Source organism: Telmatherina bonti, assembly GCF_933228915.1.
Source record: "Telmatherina bonti genome assembly, chromosome: 14".
NCBI classification, from domain to species: domain Eukaryota; kingdom Metazoa; phylum Chordata; class Actinopteri; order Atheriniformes; family Telmatherinidae; genus Telmatherina; species Telmatherina bonti.
In genome coordinates this window covers 14,676,007-14,696,266 of record NC_136612.1, presented here as the reverse complement: position 1 = coordinate 14,696,266, position 20,260 = coordinate 14,676,007, and the positions used below count along the sequence as shown (strand labels likewise).

Genomic DNA, 20,260 nt, shown 5'->3' with positions numbered 1-20,260 from the left:
GCATTGTGGAGACCAGTCTTACTCTGATGCCACAGTTTGGTGTCCACCTGTGGCAGTGTGTTTGTTCCTGTCTGCTCCTATTCTTGCCAGATGTCTGCCGGTTAGCCAGCCAGTCTGACTAACTGTCTCTTTGTGTATCTCAGCGGCTGTTGCCTGTCTGTATGTTGTGCTGCTGTCTCCGGGGTGCACATCTCTCTCAGGCTGAGCATTGGATGGCATTAAATCCAGGGGACATCCGTTGGAGAGACACTCTTAGATGTCATTATCCCTGTGGGGAGTCTCATCATCATCCTCCAGCAGAGAGGCGCTCAGCACAACGGCCTGCATGAGAGACAGCCATGACAGCCTTAGGTTAGGAGGAAAACTGCTAAAAAAAAAATCCCCCAAAATACAAAAAATAACACTGGAAATGAAGGCAGTCTCTGCAGATGTATGTGTGTAAAGGCATGAAAGCCTAAAATGGTAAAAACCCTAACTCTCCTGCAGCTTCTAATCATAGCAAGTCCTGCACAAGAATACCTGGAATTAATTGAAAATATGTAAAATTAGCAACAGAACCGATAGCTGAAAATGAAAGTCATCAGTCAATATTCAGCCTAAGGCGGAGAAGATGGCTTTTCTATGATGTGTTAGCTGGGGTGAATCAGAGAAGTCTGTCAGAGATTAGAGGTTACTTTACATCACTTTTTTGTTTTTACAGACTCCTTTGAAACTGTTTTCTCAGATTCATATGGTTTTACAGAAAGGATAACTTAGGCTCCAACAAATCAAATCATTACAGTTTCTTAAAATAATATGTATTACTGTAATGGGATTTTAAACATGTAGCCACACTGTCTTCATTTTGGTAACAACTCCAACTAAATATTAACTTTAGTTTATTCATTTAGCAACAGAGTGGTGCAGAATATAGAGTTTATTTGTTCCGCTACTACATAGACACAAACACACTTAGCCTAACAAAGAACTTGCACACCTACTGCACTAATCCAAAAAGGCAGGATCCTGCTGCCAAAAATAACAGCTTGGAATGAGATGGATGGAGCAGGACAGATTATTGTGGCTTTAATCTGTGAAAAGATGACAATAAAACACATTTAAAGTGATTACAGCTCTGTTATTGGCACGGGGGTCATTACATTGTGTGGCCAAATTGTGACTGACTTGTTGCCTAACAACATCAACTAGGTTTGTCACAACCTTGTAACAAATCTTCAAAATTAAAAATTAAATAAAGAAATAAAATAAAACATCCTAAAAACACTCCCTTAGTCCATTGTTAGAACTTGTTAAGGTGAATCCACACAAGAGCCAAACTGTTAATAGTCCTATGCGAACTATGTGCCATCCTGCCCATTACTGAAACCAGCTTCCTGTGTCACACACTAGAACACATTCTGGCACACCAAGGCTGAACTATTCCTGCTGGATAGACAAGATTTGCTGCACATCAGTCCAAAATCGGGTTTTAGGTAGGTTGTCCCCATATCCTTCTGAATTCATTTAGAATAAATGTTCAAATAAATATTTAAATTCCTGAATTTTTCCCCCCTGGGGATTGCCCCCCTTACCTTAAAGGGGCTCTTTTGTGCTATTTCTAGTTTTCTGAGCTTTCTACAGTGTTATAGTGTTGAATACTCATCAGACATATGAGCGGTGCGTTTTTTTTTTCTTTTTCTTTTAATTACCTATTCGCATGTTTTAAGTTTTCCAGCACTCTCTACGTTTTCATGGTGACGGAAACGATTAATTTTAAAGAGTTTTTTCCACTTCAAAGTTTTAGTGACGCCCTGGGGGAGGGACTCAGTGATTGGTCATCTTCTCGAGGTTGTGCATGTTCATGATAAGAAAGCCACACCCATCTTCACTGCTCAGTATAACTACTCCCAGCAGTTGACCAATTAGATGCAGCCCGCAGGCAAGACATGGGGCGGAGCTTCCTCTGTTTGCTTGTTTCTGGCAGAGGCTGATCTGAGAGGATCAATACAAAATGAATGAAGGGGTTTGTGAAAAATGCTTTATTATTTCTTACCCTTCTGGACTTGGATATTGAAATAAATGAGACTGAAATGTGCATAATAGAGCCACGTTAACCTCAACTGTTCTCCTCATTTTCGGACTGTGCAGCTTGTTGCTCCATTCTGAAATCATATTCAACCAGTTTGCTCATTACCCATCTTTCTATATACAGTTGAGGATTAAACAATGAGGAGCCGTGCATTACACAGTTATAATGCACAACATGGCGTCTAGAACGCTCTGACGCGCAGCATTATAACCATGTAATAACGGATCTGAGTTGTTTAATCCGTGTATACCACAGTCCCACTCAGTAAACATTTCATAACAAGTGTTTATTTATTTTTTTGTTTACAAAACTTGCTAGATATACTGAAGAATAGGAACTACTTTATGTTGGCCTCAATGTCTTTTTATGCTAAATAACTGTTGTTAATCTACAGCGCGTTTCTCTCATTCACCTGTTAAAAGCCAGATGATCTGAATCAGCTGATCAATGTGTTGCTATGGTGTTGCATGTGACGGAGTGATTTTACAGCGATTTAACTTGTCAAACTACATGTGTGTATATACAAAAATAATGCCCGCCAGTTGGCATTGGAATGATCATTGACCATGGTATAAATAAATAATCATGAACACACTACCTGTTGCTCATTTGCAGCCTACAAATAAAGTAAAACGTAAGTAAAACAGAAAAAACAGACATAAAACATGTTTCACACTGTCTTATCTGGTCTCTAAATATGCTCAGCCTTTCCTTCCTTTATGTCTCCACATTCATAAACACCGCTGTAAAGGTATTTCACAATGACACATGGGCTGAGACATTAATGCTGATGTAATGCATCAGAGAAAGAGAAGGTGAGAGATAAAATCAGACAGTAGGAAAATAAAAGAAAATTAAGGAAGGAAGAGGAAAAAGGGAGAGAGCGAAGAAAGGGACTTTAGCAGAGGAGCCACAAATCATGGAGAAGATTAAGTGTCCCCTCTGTGCAGCAGAGTAGGTGTAAATAGAAATGTGTCCCTGGGAAAAATCCCAGAGACCAAGTGCTTATCTCTCTGAGTGTTGTCAAAACACATTTGTCACTCTGAAGTATCCAAGTGTCTTTGTGTCTATATGAGACTTGATATGCAAAAATAAACATCTGATGTAAGATGGTTAGCAACAACTGTTCATGCCTGCAAGGACAGACAGCCAGGACAAATACACACACACACCACCTGTGACTAGACAAAACTGTTTTCGCTGTAGCATGACCCCTGGGTTGACGGACATGCCAGGACGAGCAAGTTGATCGTGCATCATCCAGGAGTCTGACCCCCTCAGCCAGAGAACCAGCACATCATCAAACAGCTGCAGGCGCTTTTACCCATTGAACAGCTGCTACATTTCACAAAATGATGAGAAAATGGTTCACATTGTGACTGTATCTGCCCAGTAAATTAGCCAAGGGAGTTTGGGGCTTTGCGAAAGCCGCACTCCTCCCCTCACAATGTGCTGCGTCCTGTGGGAGCATCTCTGAGCGGCTTGTGGTCTCCCTTCGATGCTTTGTGGCCTGCATGCTGCCAGAAACAGCTACTGGGAGTCCACAAAAGTATTTCTACATTATAGCTGTTTCAATAAGAATCAGAATTTACTGTCAAATGTGTTGTTGGTAAACTGGAAGATGCTCTGTTACTCCATCACAACAAGTCACATGTTGCAGACAATTTCCATACTGTTCAAAACTTACCGTCCCAGTGAATTGAGTAAGCACATAATGCAACCCCCCTCCAAAAAACAAAACAAAACAACAACAACAAAAAAACAAACAAAATCCTTAAAAGACACTCTACAGAACTTTGCCATTTTCCCAGTGACACACCTCCTAATTTGGCATCCATCTTGGCTCCTTCCTGTACTGTGAACACTCTCCTGCCGGCAAAAGATGATCTTACATTGACTTTTGTTTTTTCCCTTTCTTTTCTTTAATCTCCTTGTATTTCTTTGCTGAATCAGCAATGGTGCGGGTTCAAAACAGCCACTGTGTTTATAACCATTTTCTAGCATGTGAACGAAACTCCCTGCAGCGCCGTGCAGCGTCCCAGATAAGGAAGTTGTACAGTGCGGTTTCTCAGCATCAGGATGCTGCCGGGCTGCAGTGGCTCCAGAAATGCACATGATAGATGTCACTGTGTCATCAAACGAGTCCAGAACACTGAGTTTTATGGTTAGAAAGTTACGTAATGCGTGTATTTACAAAATACACACAGGTTATTTTACTGGTTGTTGGTATCTTGCACACATGACTTACATTGCTGCCTCAGAAAAATGATTGCAGCAACTGGTTTCCTTAAACAAGGTAAGATTAAATAGACCTTTTTAAGATTATCTTATTCCATCAATCTATCCATTTTCTATACCACTTATTCCAATTCAGGATTGCACTGCGAAAACAGAAATCTAAGTAAGATTAAAAATCTTAAATTGGGTACACATATGCTTATTTTCTTAAATGTAAGATAATTCTTAGTTTTCATGCCAGAAAATTCCTCTTGTTTTAAGAGTATGTTTACTCTTTGCTTCATTTACTCTTACTAATGTTTTCTTGTTCTGTTGGCAGATAATTTATCTTGTTTTAAGCAACATTTACCTAATTTTTGTATATTTTTTTCTTGTTTTTTAAGGCTGAGTTTTTGCCGTGTGTGAGGAAGCAAATTTAAATTCCACTGAAATTTTCTGTATAAATGAATGTCCCTAAATATTTTCCAACTGATGAAGTTTTGCATAAAAGCCTTTTGAAATCCAGCATGTCCATGTGTCCAACTAGAACAGACTGGTGGACAGTCATGCAAAAGCCCAACAAAGAGATATTAGGGGCAGTACCACACAACTAAGACCACTAAAAAATAATAATACCCTGTAGATATTGTAGTTGAAATAATGACTCAAATGACCAAATCTCTTCATGTTTGTGTTCAAGTATAACACCTTTGTTTGCAGGAAATGACTTAAAATGGATCATACGCCACCAAGAATTATTGTTGTACAGGATTTAGCCATTTCACTGTTGCCTGCACCTGCAAAAACTGACTCAAAAATCATCATGTTTAGGATTTAAAGTTATTTAAGTACTCCTAAAACAAACCATAACCCAGTTTTTACAGTTTTGGAGTCAAACCAAAACACATTTAGAGTGGCTGAATCAAGCTCATGATTCAGAACTGGTCAACAAATAGGTGCTTTTATTTACTGTGAGACGATGGAAGGAACAGGACAATAATCTCTGACAAATATAATGACATAAGCTGACACACTTAAATGGAGTATATAATGTTATTGGAAAAAGTCGCACTACATTCATGTGTTTCTTACGCTAATTATTTGGCACTTGGTCCAAACTGATCCGGTGCAAATGACTGTAAGTGTCTAGAAGCATCTTCTTCATTTTAGATTGAAACAGTTTCTGTGATTTGCTTAAATTACCAGGTTTTTCCTGACTTGCAGTATTTTATACATCAACAGAATTTAGGCTGGAGCCCAGCTAAGATGTTTATCATCGTAATTCCATCAATTCATTCAGGACGGCTTCTACATGCTCTCTTGTAATTGGTTGAAGCGGCATGATTTGTCTAAGGACTAAAGTTACATTACATCTAATGCACGATCTACCGTCTGTGAAGACTTGGGCCATTTGCCAACGAGCATGTATCAACTTCAGCTCATCATAGTTGGTCCTAAAGAGGTTCCTGTAACTTTTGGGAATCATATTATATTTTAAGGGGGACATTTATATATGATATAAATATTCCCCTTACATCTTCATCCTCACTCTGCTGTGTCTTGTGGTTCCTGAAAATGAACATTTATGACACAGAAAAACACACTTTTACTGACTTTATTAGTATTTGAAAAAGGAAAAGACTTAAAATGAATATAGTTAAAGTACTTAGCTCCAAATGATGCTTGAAGAACAGCATCCCTCTTCTGTCACAAAAATGAATGCGTAGAAATGTGGCTGATGTCGATGAGTCTATTTGCAACACTCAATCGCAGCAGCGAGAGATAAGACAGAGATGAGCTCTCAATATCACATCTTATCCAGACAAAAATAGCAGCATATACCATGAAGAAGCTCTCTAAATGGGCTGTTTGATGCTTCAGAAGGAAATTAGTTTGCTCTTCCAGGACTCTTCCAGCTCATCGTGGATGTGACAGGCCCAGCAGAGGCTCTGCAAAGCAGGAAAGTTGTACAGCTGCGGCAGGAAACAACACTTGTCACCAGGCTACACACATGTGCATGCATTCAGCTTATAAATACAGTGGAACTATATGCGTGTGGACGCGTAATCATAGACCCTTATAAAAACAACAAAATCTGAACCGCACTCCTGCCATAATTATCCCATATATAACTTAAATCTCTAATTATCCATGGCTCAGTTTAGATTTAAAATAAGTATGAGAAATGACACTAAATATGAATTTTCTTCCTTAAAAATTACTCTAGCAAGTACTTACAGTTTGCTAGTTTCTTGTAGATGTTTAACAATCTCATGTCTCGATAAAAGTACTGCAAGCATTACCTAACAAACTATTTTTAAACATGAACTTCAAGAATCTCATTTTAAGGCCTGGGTATTCTGTTTCCCTCCAGCCACCAACCACAGTGTTGTAGATGTGTATATTGTTTGTGTGTGTTGACAACCGCCCCCGTGTCTCACTGCTGTGCGGTCAAAAAGGTTGTCCAGGTAACGTTTCCTTTCATCACCTGTCAGCAGTTGTTCTCCGGGTCAGTGCAAGTTCCCGCCTGAGGGTTTAGCCTTGAGTCGCAAAGATCACACACTGAGGCACCAAACAGCTTGAGGAGATATTTATCAGGAATGGCTGCCGTTTATGATATAACTTGCTGCACAGCGCTAAAAGTTACAGATGAGATTTCTCCTCATGATTCATTTCTCACTATGAAGTCATAAGCTAGCAGTGACAACAGAATTGTACTCATAAGCGGCCTCAGGTGTGCATGGGGATGACAAAACGGCCGCTGCTCCTTACATGTCAAACCTCATCTTAATGATCTTGTTTGAATTAAAAGAAAAAAAAAAAAAGAAAAAAAGAAGCACGCCTGACTTGGTGCTAATGTCCATGCGCCATAAATGTCTGAAGTCATCCAGAATGATAAGGAAAGATTGTCTTTCTGTGCCACCATCATCTGCTGTCTTCCTAAATATCAAACTAGGCAATAAACTAGAAAAATTGTCAGTCGCCTTTGTCCTCTGGTTTTCATGCAAATAATGGCATCGACAAACCTGACACTTACCACATAATGAGAAGAGGATGATGAGGGAGCGCGAGCACAAGAGAGAGATAAGTGGGAGGATTGTGAAGAAGCATTGTTCAGTGACAAAATGATAAAATGGAGAAAGGGGGAGCTACAGAGTTTAAAAAAAAAAAAAAGATTTGGGGGAGGGGGTATGGGAGCAAGACAGAGCAACGGGCTCCTCAGTGTCCCCTCTTTCTGGAAATCGAGGCTATTACGGCAATAGATTGTCCCTGAAGTCCCAGCAAACACGTGATCTCAAAACCTGGCTGGACTGCTTTGTGGCGAGGAGGGGGGAAAGTGATGAGCAGCTGCATCGGAACACCATGTACAAACACAAAGTCACACACACACACACACACACACACACACCACCTTCCACCTCCACAGCAGACTGCACAGACAGTTTTGCATGAATATTTATCAGAAGACTTTATGAGTTCACACATTAGACCAGCATTTCTCTCATAATCTAATGGATCACAGGTTTGGCTGTGATTCTGGTATCCAGCTGATTCCTCTTCATCAGTATGCCGTACGATGACCCGCGCCGTGGCCTGGTTGCACCCCCGAGGGGGGGGGGGGGGCAACAGGGGCTTGCCTTCTCAAAATGCTTCCACAGACTGAAAAACCCTTTAATACTGTCATGTGCAGCGTGCCGTTGGATCTATTTCAAATAAAAGTGAGCTGATAAATGAAGCAAAGAGTTTTGTATTTGTTCTGGCTTTCATTTAAACAAAAACTTTAAAGATCAGCTGTAAAATACATTACAGAGACCAAAGCCACTGCTGGCACTGCACGCAACCTTTCAAACCAAATTAATCAACTACACATGTTTATACTGACTACAAGCACACAAACCATTCTCGACTGTAATGCTCCCTGTCTTGTGTAGAGTAATTACAACAGCAGAGTGCTCCTCAGTCTCATATAAAAACCTCAATTCCTAAAAAGTTGGGACATTGTTTAGAATGTTAATAAAAACAACCAGATTTGCGAATCTCATGAAGCCATATTAGTGCTTAGACTCAGTGCTTTGACAATTATAAACACTTCTTTTTTGATGGTAAATATTTTTCTGAAAGCGCGTCACAATTTTTAGATGCAGTTTGTCTTTGATGGGTGAAGCTTTCCCCAACTTTACATCTGAGAGGCTCTTCCTCACTGAAATGCTTTTTTTTTTTTTTTTTTTTATAGCCCGTAATTTATTACAAATTGCCAATTGACCTATTTAGTTGTCAAAGGCTCCTCCCATTGAGTTTAATTTGTGTTATTTGCTTTTCCAGACCCGCACCATCACAGCTTTTTAGACATGTTTTGCTGCCATCAAATTCAAAATGAGCTAATATTTTCCATGAAACGATAAAATTTGACATGATTTTTATGTTCTAACGTGTAGAAAAATAAGGAAATTTACAAATTTTCGCATAACGACGATGACCCTGCGATGTACTGGTGACCTGTCCAGGGTGTACCCCGCCTCTCACCCAAACACTGCTGGGATAGGCTCCAGCTCCCCCATGACCCTTAATTGATAATGAATAATGATAATGAATGAATGAATGAATGAATGCATGAATGAATGAATGAATGACATTTTCGACAGTGTCCCAAATTTTTTCTAATTGAGGTGTATTAACCCTTTATAGGGAACTTAATGAAAGACCTCGAAATGAGAAATTTTAACCTAAAATTGTCCTTCATGTATGAACCAAGACCTCCTTTCTGTTGTTACATTAACAAAAAAAAGTTTCATGTTGAATATGATAGAAAATGAAGATAGTCACTTGTCCCATAAAGGGTTAACAACCAAACCCAAACTGCATCTGCTGGCTGTCCATCTGCACAACCTGACAGTCTTCGGACTGACTGGAAAGCTAATATTAATGCTTGGACAGTGGAACCGTCTCTGTTAGTTAAAGCCCTGTGATTTATAGCTTGCAGAAATTGGAAAAAAACAGAGATGGGAAAGGCAATTAATATCTGTGTCATGCCTCATAACCCCTGATTTGTCAACTTTCTGCTTCAACAGTATGAGCTGTGTCGACCTTGAAATTCATTTATTACAATTATCAAATTTATTGTCCATTTGGGCTCAGGTAGTACCTGCTTTTGTTTTGTCTGGGGTGCATAACCGCCAGAGACACTGTCTCCTTACCAAATTGGCCGATACAGTGTGGCATCTGGTCAGAAAGAGACACCGAAGCAGTCTTAGGAAGACATGTGGGACCAGAGTAGACGGAAAAATGTTGTTTCCTTTATCATGCTGCTTTAGTCAGGACAGAATTTCCATTTGAATGCGAACCAAAATAAATGGCACTTGTAAGAGAGATAAAACCTTTGACAGGTGACAAGAGAAACATTGAGCAGACTTTCATGAGGATGACTACTTAGTTAAAGATGTTATCTTAACCCTCATGCCATCATTTGTCGTCTAAGCCCAACTAATTTGTGAGTGGAACAAAACTAAAAAAGCACATTTTTCAAATGAAGCTCGCCTGGATTAAAAAATCTGCAACTTGACTGGTTGAAAAATTGTAAGTATTTGTATATTAAAAACAATTTGATTTAGGTGAAAATATTTGACTGCTGAAACAGTACAGATGGATGCCCCCAAGCTTAGGTTTTTACACATTTTCAAGCCGCTAAAGGTTTTAAAATGTACTGTGTCCAACACACAGTTATTCTGAATATATTTGGTCTCAGATTTCTTTCTTTAGAAATCAATGTGTGTGTATTTCCTTGTCCTTCAATTTTATCCTTATAAAAAAGCCCAGCTATACCATATAGCTAATATCTGCAGATACACTCGCTGCAGTGAGAAATGCTCGCAGTCTGCTTTACGTCTCTCTAAAGCTGCTCCGTCACATTCACTGCTCCATGTAAATGTGTTTCCTTATAACTGAACAGCTTTGGTTGCTGCTACTGCTGCAGGTTTGTCTTTAAAATCTTAAAAAGGAAAAGTCTTCTGTTGTGATGAAGCCTCATTTCTTAAGCTAAAACAGTGCTTTAGTGCTTTTCTCTGCTTTTCAATGTGGTTCTGTGAATTCAATTCAATTCAACTTTATTTATATAGCGTCAAATCACAGCAGTGCCATCTCAAGACGCTTTACAGACAGAGAAAAAAAAACATAATGAAAGCCAATTCATGATAGCCTATATAAGGAAACCAACAGCTCATCCTGAGCAAGCACACTGGCGACAGTAGGAAGGAAAAAACTCCCTTTTAACGGGAAGGAAACCTCCGGCAGAACAGGACAGGCCGGGTGAAAAATGTTCACACTGTACAGTTCCCTTGTGTTTACCTTTCTTAACTCATTCTTCAACATGGAAGTAGGAGACTAAATGTCTTTTCTTCTGAAATAAAAGTTTGCAGGAGCAGGATAAGCTGAAATGAAAGGTTTCCTACAAACAGACTATAAATGTCCATTCAGGAGACATTCCCACATATTTGTTGTTATTTTTTATGCATTTTTATATAAAAAAACCCCACAGAACTGTGTGAGTTACTGGAGTCTTTGTCGTCTTGAGCTGTTGTAAACTTTGACCCACCAGTGTGTAACTGATACGGCTGCTCTGTGCACTGTATGGGTAATGGAGCAAGTGGTGGGTGAGACGCGAGGGCTGGCTGACGGGGGAAATGGGGTCATTTACTGTCATAACATCACTTGTGCAGTGTACAGTTTATTGCACACTCTTTTTTTTTTTTTTTTTGTTTCTTCATGAGACATGCTTTGACTCACGATGGGATGCTTTAATGGCCTCATCTTTCTGAATGATCATTGAAGTTACACAGCGCGTTGGCTAATGTAATCTGTGCCCCGGGGGTGGGACTCTGTTTTGAGTGCTGGTGTGTGTGTGTGTGTGTGTGTGTGTGTGTGTGTGTGTGTGTGTGTGTGTGTGTGTGTGCGGGAGCAAAAGCTACAAAGCAGGATGGTAGATTTGTTTAGTGGATGGATGGCAAACAGCAGGTTTGTGTGTGTGTGTGTGTGTGTGTGTGTTTAAAAGTAAGTTTGTCTCTGTGTGAAAGGACTTTGTGAGTTAAAATACTCCCACTTTAATAACACGCAGCAGAGCGGGTGCACTTTGGGTAACGGCGCTTCATTCACATGATCAATGCTTATTGCAAGATGTCTGTGTGTATGTGTGTGTGTGTATCTCTGTGTCCATCATCTGTGTCGGTACATGTGCGCATGTAGGCCTATTTTAATTGTTGCCATGGAAACAGAGTGCTGCCAGAGAAGTCCAGATTCAAAGAGGGCATCTCTTTCTCGCTCTTCCTCACTCTGTAATTCTCTCTCCGCCTTTGCTGTCTTTCTTGTTATTCCTCCTTTCTCTGATTTTCTCTAATCTGTTTTGCTCCTCTCTTCCCAAGCTTACACTATTGCCCCCCCTGCCCTTGTCCCCGCTCTGTCCTCAGGCCTCTTATCATCCCTCCGTTCCTCCCTCCCACCTCTCTATCTTTCATGCAAAGTGGTGAGCAATTGACTATTAACACAGGGACCTGTAATTAGAGCTGACGAACCTCCAGCAATTAGCTTTCCCTATAGAAGTTTTTCTGTCATCTCTGCATACGTCCCTTTATCCCTCTTTCAATCTTCCTTCTGCTTTTTTTTCCTCCTCTCTGTCACTTCCTGTCTCATTAGCTGTCAGCTTGGTGAAGTGGATATTGTTTTAGTGTTTTTGTTTTGTCACCGTACCTTCCATTTGCCTTGTTAGCAGCAGTCATGTACGAGATGTATCCACAATGCACCGCTCAAGTTTATGAGCAACTACACCTCCAGCTTTCCTGCAAACTCTTCCCACCTACACCTACTCTGACTATATGTTGATACACTCAGGAGGACATATGCCCTCCTACTCAGACAGATGTAAACACACAAGGAAGACATCTATCTTTCTCAGAGAGGGTGGTTTTGTCTTTGGCAACATCTTTAGTCTTTCCCTGATCATGCTTGTTGCCTTTCTTCTTTTTCTTTTTCCTCCTTTTCACTGGCTCACCTGGCTCTTCCGCCCTCCTGCATCCCCATTAATGAAAGGCTCTATAAATAAGCACGGAGCAGAGGGAGTCAGTCTGACAGTTAGAGAAGGAAACGGTCAAGTAGAACGTGGGAGGGAGGGGGAGGAAGCAGGGCTGGACAGCAAACGAGTGTGAGTGTTAAACTAGGCCAAAAGGGGTTGCGGGGAGGAGGACGGCTATCATATCAAAGCCTTGTGAGTTGTCCAGAGCGCCTTCGCTGTCAATCACTTAATCAATTTTGGCGTCAGTCAGTTTGTCTGCATCTTGGGCTGGTGCGTCACTCATCTCACTCCAGACAGTTTGTCAGTCAGCCCGAGTTGCCGTCTTTCCCTCCATCTGCCCTTTCAGTCATTTGTATACACTTGATTCACATTTTCTTCTTTCTTTCTCACTGTTTGCTCCCTCCGTCACTCCTTCACTGCTTCTCTTCCTTCCTCCTGCCAGGAAACCTGCATCTCACTTATAAGATGTACTTTAATTCCGCTCTGTCATATTCAGCATTAATTATTGATTCATATGAGATCGTACATAAATGCGACACAATTGTAGCATGTATCTCTGTGTTTTAATGCTTTGTGTGCATCTGCTTGTGTGTGTGTTTAAAGCCTCCTTTATGCAGGGTTTTATTTCTGTGAACTGACACTGATGTCCACAGATTTGATGCATGTAGCCTGATTGTACAGAAACAGTTATACATTTTTAAATGTTAACTTCAGTTTTCCTTTTTCATCTCCTTCCTCTCTCCTTTCCTTTATCTGTTTTCTTTTGCTTTGGCAAATCTGCCTTTCCCTCCCTCATACCCTTCTATCTCCATCTCTTTCTGTTCCTCCTCCCCACACCCTCCATTTATCAGGTATTACTCTCCCACTCCTACACCATGCCTGTCTGTGGACGACAAAGCTCCTTCCAACCCCGCGGCCATGCTGGAGCCTGCTTCTCCGCCCACTTGGTCGTTCAGGAGCAAGAACGAGTTCGAACCCTACATCCGCCCCTTCCTGCATCACTCCATTGCCACACAAGTACTTCTCTCCGCCTACCCCTCCTTTTCCTGCTGCTCTGCCTTCTCCACCTACCCCCGGCCTGCCACTCACGGAGAGAGAAGGGCGGGGGAGGCGGTGGCGGCCACTACGTTCCCATCCCCCAGCCCCCCCCACACCACATGGCCCTGCCCAACATCTTACGTGGCCTCAGCATCGCTGTCGTCCTGGTGGGCAACTCCAGCGAGATGGCACTGGCAGGGGGACGAGAGAAGGAGGACTTCCTCCACATCGCCCCCAACGTAGAGGTGCTGACCATGAACGAGACCGATCCTAAAAGCATCATCAAGAGCATCTGTGACCTCATGACCGAGCACTGGCTGCAGGGCGTGGTGTTTGGAGATGACACTGACCAGGAGGCCATTGCACAAATCCTGGACTTCATATCAGCCCAAACCCACATCCCTATCCTCGGAGTACGCGGGGGCTCTTCCATGATCATGGCTGCCAAGGTAGGACACCAAAAAGCTATGTTTGATTTTATTTTATGAGAAAAAGCAAAAGTAATTGACATGTACTGTAACTTAGCAAGGAAGTGTGTGTAGGTGTGGAGTTAAATGGTTAAGAGGGCCTCACTTTGGAGATGATAATTGAAAATTGCTGGTCAGTAATGATAAATCCTGTTCTTAGCTGTGATTGCAGCAATAACAACACTTACACTTCTGTTTTAACACTCTGGGGACGCCGGCATCGTCGGCGATGCCAGGGAACATTTTGTGTTTAATCGAGCATAGCTGTCGAACCATAAAAGATAGAAACGTACTTTCCCCCCTCTTAATCGGGAGACTCCGGGCTTTCAGACGGTGGTTCCGGCATCACTGTAGCCCATTCATAAGTGATACAGTGTTGTGTCAAAATAGGTGTTCCAACAAGAGCCTTTGTCTTTGGCGCATGACACGTGTTTTTGTCCAATCAGAGCCGATGATGCCTCAGGAAACGCCTCCAAACAATGTCAATCACTATGCATCGGCATCATTAGCAGTTGGATAGCTGCCTTCTGTATTTACAAGGCCAATAAATTCTGAAAACAACAGCTTTTACGCACGCATACCATGCGTAATTGCTCAAACAAACATTTGCATTACTCAAGTAGTTTATTTCAACATAAACGACACAACAGCGTCGTAATAGATGTATAACTTGGTAACAGATACAGTGTGTGCAGCAGTGATTTCAGAAAGCTGCGGTGCTTCAGTCCCCTTCAGTACCTTTAGTCATGCTTCCAAATTATAATACTCTTTATTTCAAGCAAAGGAGCCTCATTTACATAGCAGTTTATGATATTGCAATAAAAAAATAAAAAAAAACCCAAAAACAAGGTATAGGACATTGTGGGGCATTGAAAGGTGGTGTTCATTAGCATTTAAACTAAAAAAAAAAGTCAGGTTTATTTCTCTAAAATACCCTTGGTCCCCATAGGGTTAATCCACTGTCTCATGACTGGATACTGAACTCAGATAATAAGTCAGTATTTTAACATCAATTCACAGTGAATTGTCAGTTTGACTGGCTGCAGTCTGCTTATAGTCATACCTGTGCCACTTCTTTAAATTGAGCTTTTTCAGTCAACAACACATTCATTAATGTTTTGGGATTTTCTTTATTAAAAAGCTTCGGACTTAACATTGCACATTAGTTCAAATTAACCCGTGTTTCTAAACCTATGCTAGATTCATTCTACCTGTCTTGTCTTGGCTTCAAAAGACAAAGTTGGAAACTTTCCACCTTTGATTTCTGCCTTAAAACACAGAAATCAAATTGAGTGGCTGCAGCGACTACAGTGTGCTGTTTCTCAGCCTTTTCAACACCACCACACTGTTGTGTATTAACTCTGAGTTCAGGAAAAAAAAAAACCAGACCAGCAGGCTAAGCTGGGGTGCCTGACTTGAAAGACAAACTGCCAACAGAGCTGATGCCAGTGACAGGATCAGCTGGAGATTGCACCAGGACAGAGAGCTAGATCGCTGCCTATTTACCAGGCCTTGCCTAATGGGATAAAGCAATCTGCTGCTGCTTTATCTTGTGTGCGCCTGGGATCTGGATTTGGACATTTTTGTTTAAAAATGAAATCAGCTCATTCAATTGGTGCTTATGCATAAACCTAACTGAAATGAAAAATAACCAGTTCGAGCAAAATTGTCTATCCATGAAACCTTGAGACTCATAACAGTTTCCTCCTCTGCTGACGGCTTGTTTTTCTTTAATTCGGGGCTTCCGGCAGGACTCATCTCATTTACTTTAAATGAGGTGATATCATGCATTGTCAAACCGAATTGTGTGCGTGTTTCTCTGCTAAGTAGGTTTTTAGTGGTGTTGGCACATGGCAAACCCCTGCAGGCATCAGGAGCTCCTAGTCAAGTGTTAAACCACCACACTCAGACTCTCAGGCTTATCTCCGCTATCCTTGTTTCCATGTTGTCATCCTTGAATTTATGTGTTGACCCTCTGGTGTCGACAGGACATTATACCAGCAGAGACATGAGCTGCAGTGACATAGCAGGACCAGCGGCCACCACTGGAGCTCTTCTTTCTGTTCATTCTCATTACAGCTGTAAGGGGAGTAATGACAGAGACCTGTCCGGTCCTGTTTAAACATGCATTCTTCTGGGCTCAAAGGCAGCTGTACAGCACACAGCTGCACTCTGTGTCCTCTGATTATGCTGCAAATGCATTTTGCCTTAAACACCCAAACCTAAGCATATACCCTAAAAACATATTAATCTTCCACAGCACTCCACCTGTCCTGATATGAGGACCGCTGCATTACATTTTACACTACATTTTTTTTTACTTTAATCACATTAAAAGTTGCCGGCATGTGGCCACAGTTGAGAGTCAAGACCATGCGTGCATGTAGATGTTAAGGGGCCAGTGTTATTTATTACGCACATGCGCTCCAAGTGCACCAGGAAAAAGAAAAAGGCAGCATTTTATGGCAGAGGTTTAAAACGATTTCCTCAGCCAGAAGCCAGAGTTTACCTCTCCTGAGAGCTTCCTCCCCAGCTGCCCCCTGGAGAGCGAGAACAGGGTTGTGCTTCGGCACCGTCTCCAAACGGATTTGTGTCTGCCTAATGGACTGAGACAATGGAGTGGCAAAAATACGATTGAGAAGGATCAGAGAAAGGGGAGTGAAAGAGACGTATGAGAAAGCAGAGTAATTGAGGCTGTGAGGCGAGCGGGAGATTGGGTGGAAGAAATTGTGCTATGAGTAAAAGCAGCTAGGAGAGGAGAAGCTTTGGTTGAGGGGGTTTCGGTCGGATCAGGTGAGGTTTCAATGGGGTTGTCTGAGAAGGTGTTAAAGACGTGTAGAGGGCCGAAGCAGAAAAACAGACTGGGAGGCAAGAAGGGAAGAGGAAGGAAGGTCTCTGGAAGAGAGTAGTAAATTCTTCAAGAAAGTAGGGGAGAGAAGGTTAAGGTAAACTTTTCTTCCTTATGGACTGACTGAGAAAACAAGAAAGTGGGAGTGGAATGAGAAAGATTTGTGAAGCTGGAACAAACTGCAGCATTACCTGTTTTTATTTTAGCTCAACGTCTCAATAAAATGGACTGACAGAATTAGAAATAAGGATTGTAGTATTTGGTTTTAACTCAAAGCTTTGGTCACATAGACAAACAAATATGTGCACCCATCAAGAGTGAAGACCAAATACTGCTATTACCATTGACAAGACAACCCCTACTTTTTCATTATACATCCAAGAAAGGATGATAATAGGGAGCGGTACTGGAGGTGGAGAATACAACATTTTGATTTTTAGTGAAGACTTAACAAGAGAGGCATTTTGAGGAGTCGTATATGATGATTCCTTAAAATGTACCCTCTGGAGCGGACTAGGAGGGCTGCTTGAACAGTCAGCTTAAATCATGATATGAATTCTGTTTTCTGATTTTATATGCATTGAGCATTTCTCTGTGTTTGACATAAAACACAAAGCTAAGTGCACCATCATGTGGCACTGGGAGACTCCCAGTCCTCCATACTGTCCAATGACATTTAACAATACTGAATTTTATAAGTATTCAACACACGTGTCTCCCAATTGGCTTTGTTGCCTCTGAGTTTTCTGACATCTCTAACAAGAACAAAACAGGATATTTTAGACAATTTCCTCCTGGGGACATAGTGGAACTGTAGCAGTAGCACTAAAAAGTGGGTCCACAACTACCACAAGGGTTGCATGTCTGCATACAGCTTGCCCGAAGGAAGCGGGACTGTACTTACTAAAGAAAAGATTGACTTTTATAAACTCGAAAGTTGAAGCGTAAAAGAGATTTTATACAAAATTTTGTTTCAAGTGTCCACAAGAAAGTCTAATCTGACTTTCTGACTGTCTTTTATAAAAATACCCAGAGGAACATGACGTTACTTCCCTTTTACACCTTGAATTCACAGCTCTTTTCACAGCAAGAAGTTACATGGCTTGGAGAGGACTCCGGCTGCTCCTCTTTTCTCTACAATGCAAACATAAATTTGGACGGTAAATAATCCAGATAGCTCAGACAAGCACGCAAAGCAAAGTGAGCTCAGATTTCCACACAACAAACTGATACTTAGCAGTCCGTATAGGGGTGTGTATTGACAAGAATCTAGTATTTACTACTAGTAGTACACACTGAATGCTGTTGGACGCTTTGCATCAACTTACTGAATCAGAACAGAGGATCTATATTTCACTGCAGAATAAGTAAAAACACTGATCTTTATGTACAAGATAAATAAAGAAATGAAAACTGTGCATTACTGTGCATTTGTATATTGATATAATATTCTCACACAAAATATTGCAGTATTTTGATATATTGATATTTTCTTACACCCTTTATTCTCAGTTACTAATATTTTCCCTTTCTGTTGTTAAACCGCAGACAACTGGTATTCCCTGTTTTAGGCATTATGTCTTTAACTGGCCCACGTTATATCTGTTGAAAACTTTGGTTACTTTCAACCAATGTTTGCTGATCAGTTATAGGATGAAAATCCTGATTTTCATTTTCTGACCTGGTAATAATAATCCCAATTAAAAGTTATTTTCCCTCATTTGGATATAAAATATTCAGAAATAATATTTTACTGCTGATGAGCATTAGATGCTAATAGCAAAGCAAGAAGTTAGAGATACATCAAGATGTTTTCAACTTAAAACAGCTTCAAGCTGGTTCCATGTTTCTACCCTCGGCTAGAAGAGCCATAATATTTCAGTTCAAACCTGAACAGTTCACCAAATGTTTTTAAAGCCATGGTTTTGCAAGCAATGAGGCAGGGTTCAGGATTTTATGGTTTTTAAGTCAATAGTGACTTCAGACTCTCAAACTCAAGCTCAAAAAAAACTTTTTTTTCCATTATTTGTCCCCTTGAGATAGATGGGATGGGTAGCAGGAGGAAGCCAGGCGGCTCCAGTTTAACAAGAGCTGAAGAAGAAGAAGCAGGAGGAGGGAATGGAAAGCGAGAAATGGATGAAGGCAAAGGGCACACATCTATATCAATGAATAAGATCAGTGAGGGAGGGTTGGGTAGTAAGTAAGAGGATGAATGCACTCAGTGCATGGCCTTAAAGTGGTCATCACCCGGAAATGGCACTTTTTCAAGTTAAAATATGTGTATTGGTGTTGCCTGGAAGTGTTAACATCCCCAGAAGCCTTTCTTTTGAAGACGGTCGAGTTTTTCCGTCAGGGCGCTTAGTTTGCTGCAAAACTGTCCGCAAGGCTAAAGTCTTGCAAACGCGTTTTTTTTTTTTTTTTTGCTAAATAGACTAATTTATTAAGATGAACACTGATGGTAAATAAAACCTAAACTTTATACAGTTATACAGCTTTATACAGTTCCATGTGGTCAAAATGTGTGTGTGCTTATCTGGCTGCCAGTAAGTTCGGTGGGGTGTGTGTGTAAGTTTGGTAGGGAAATATGGTGCAACGGTCAACAGTAGTTAATTTTTTACATCTCCAACTCCAGATCTTTTTAAAAAGTTCATTCATAGTTTATAAAATGGTCCATAGAATAAAATTGAGACGTATTATCATGAATGACATGCCTCATTGTCAACATGCTATCTGACTTTACAACAAGGTGAGTAGACATTAAAATGACGACTTTACCTTTCAGAGACAGTTTGTTGTAAACGTGCTCCTTCCACCATCTCAGTATCTTCTCTCTCAGGCTCATTCTTGGGTTCAAACCATAGACTATTTATAAAGAGATGGAAGTAGCCTCCGTGACGTCACCCATAGGTTTCTGAAGAGCTGAACTGAAGCTCGGTGGGCGGTTCCTACCATCACCATCTTGGCAGGTTCATGCATGTCGTCTCACCCGGAAAATACAAATATGGGCAAAGAGGTGGAGCTGAGAGGGGGGGCCGTGAGCGTCATGATGGATGACTGACATCGAGCGAACTCCGAGCTTTCTGTAGCTAAGAGCTAACAGGGCTAACTCCGAGATAACGGGAGCTAACCAGCTAACGGAGGCAAGCGGGCTAAAGCTAAGTCACATTGTTAACCAGCTAAAAACCGCGGTTGTTCTACGTTCTTCTGACTTGAAGCCGGAGATTGGTACCTGTCAATCAAAAGGACCCGCCCCTAAATATGCTGAACTTTGAGATTAAATTACTCTTAAACGGGCGAGTTAGAAAAAAATTCACTCCCCTCACAGTTGTCATGAGGGTAAACCTGACCTATAAACCGAAAATGGATTTTTGTACCAGGCTGTAAACATGTTTATTTCTGCTGTTTAGTTGGTCTTTTTAACATGGGAGTCTATGGGGATTTGCCCTGTTTTGGAGCCCCTAGGGGATGAAGGGGGAACTGCAGTTTTACGCACTTCCGCATAGACTTCACTTTAAACCGCCGGAGGTTGCTGCTTGGTTCAAACATAAATGGTTGAATTCAGA

The 20,260-nt window shown here is 41.1% G+C and overlaps 1 protein-coding gene across 1 annotated transcript in view; it reads left to right on the top strand.

Moving 5' to 3' along the window:
- Positions 1–20,260, top strand: part of grin2ba (glutamate receptor, ionotropic, N-methyl D-aspartate 2B-a) — a gene marked incomplete at both ends in the record, with an annotated part of 134,674 nt that overhangs the window by 16,534 nt on the left and 97,880 nt on the right. The window contains one exon of the mRNA XM_079252213.1: positions 13,196–13,831. Coding sequence (XP_079108339.1) covers positions 13,196–13,831 — 636 coding nt within the window. The remainder of the gene's footprint in view (positions 1–13,195; positions 13,832–20,260) is intronic.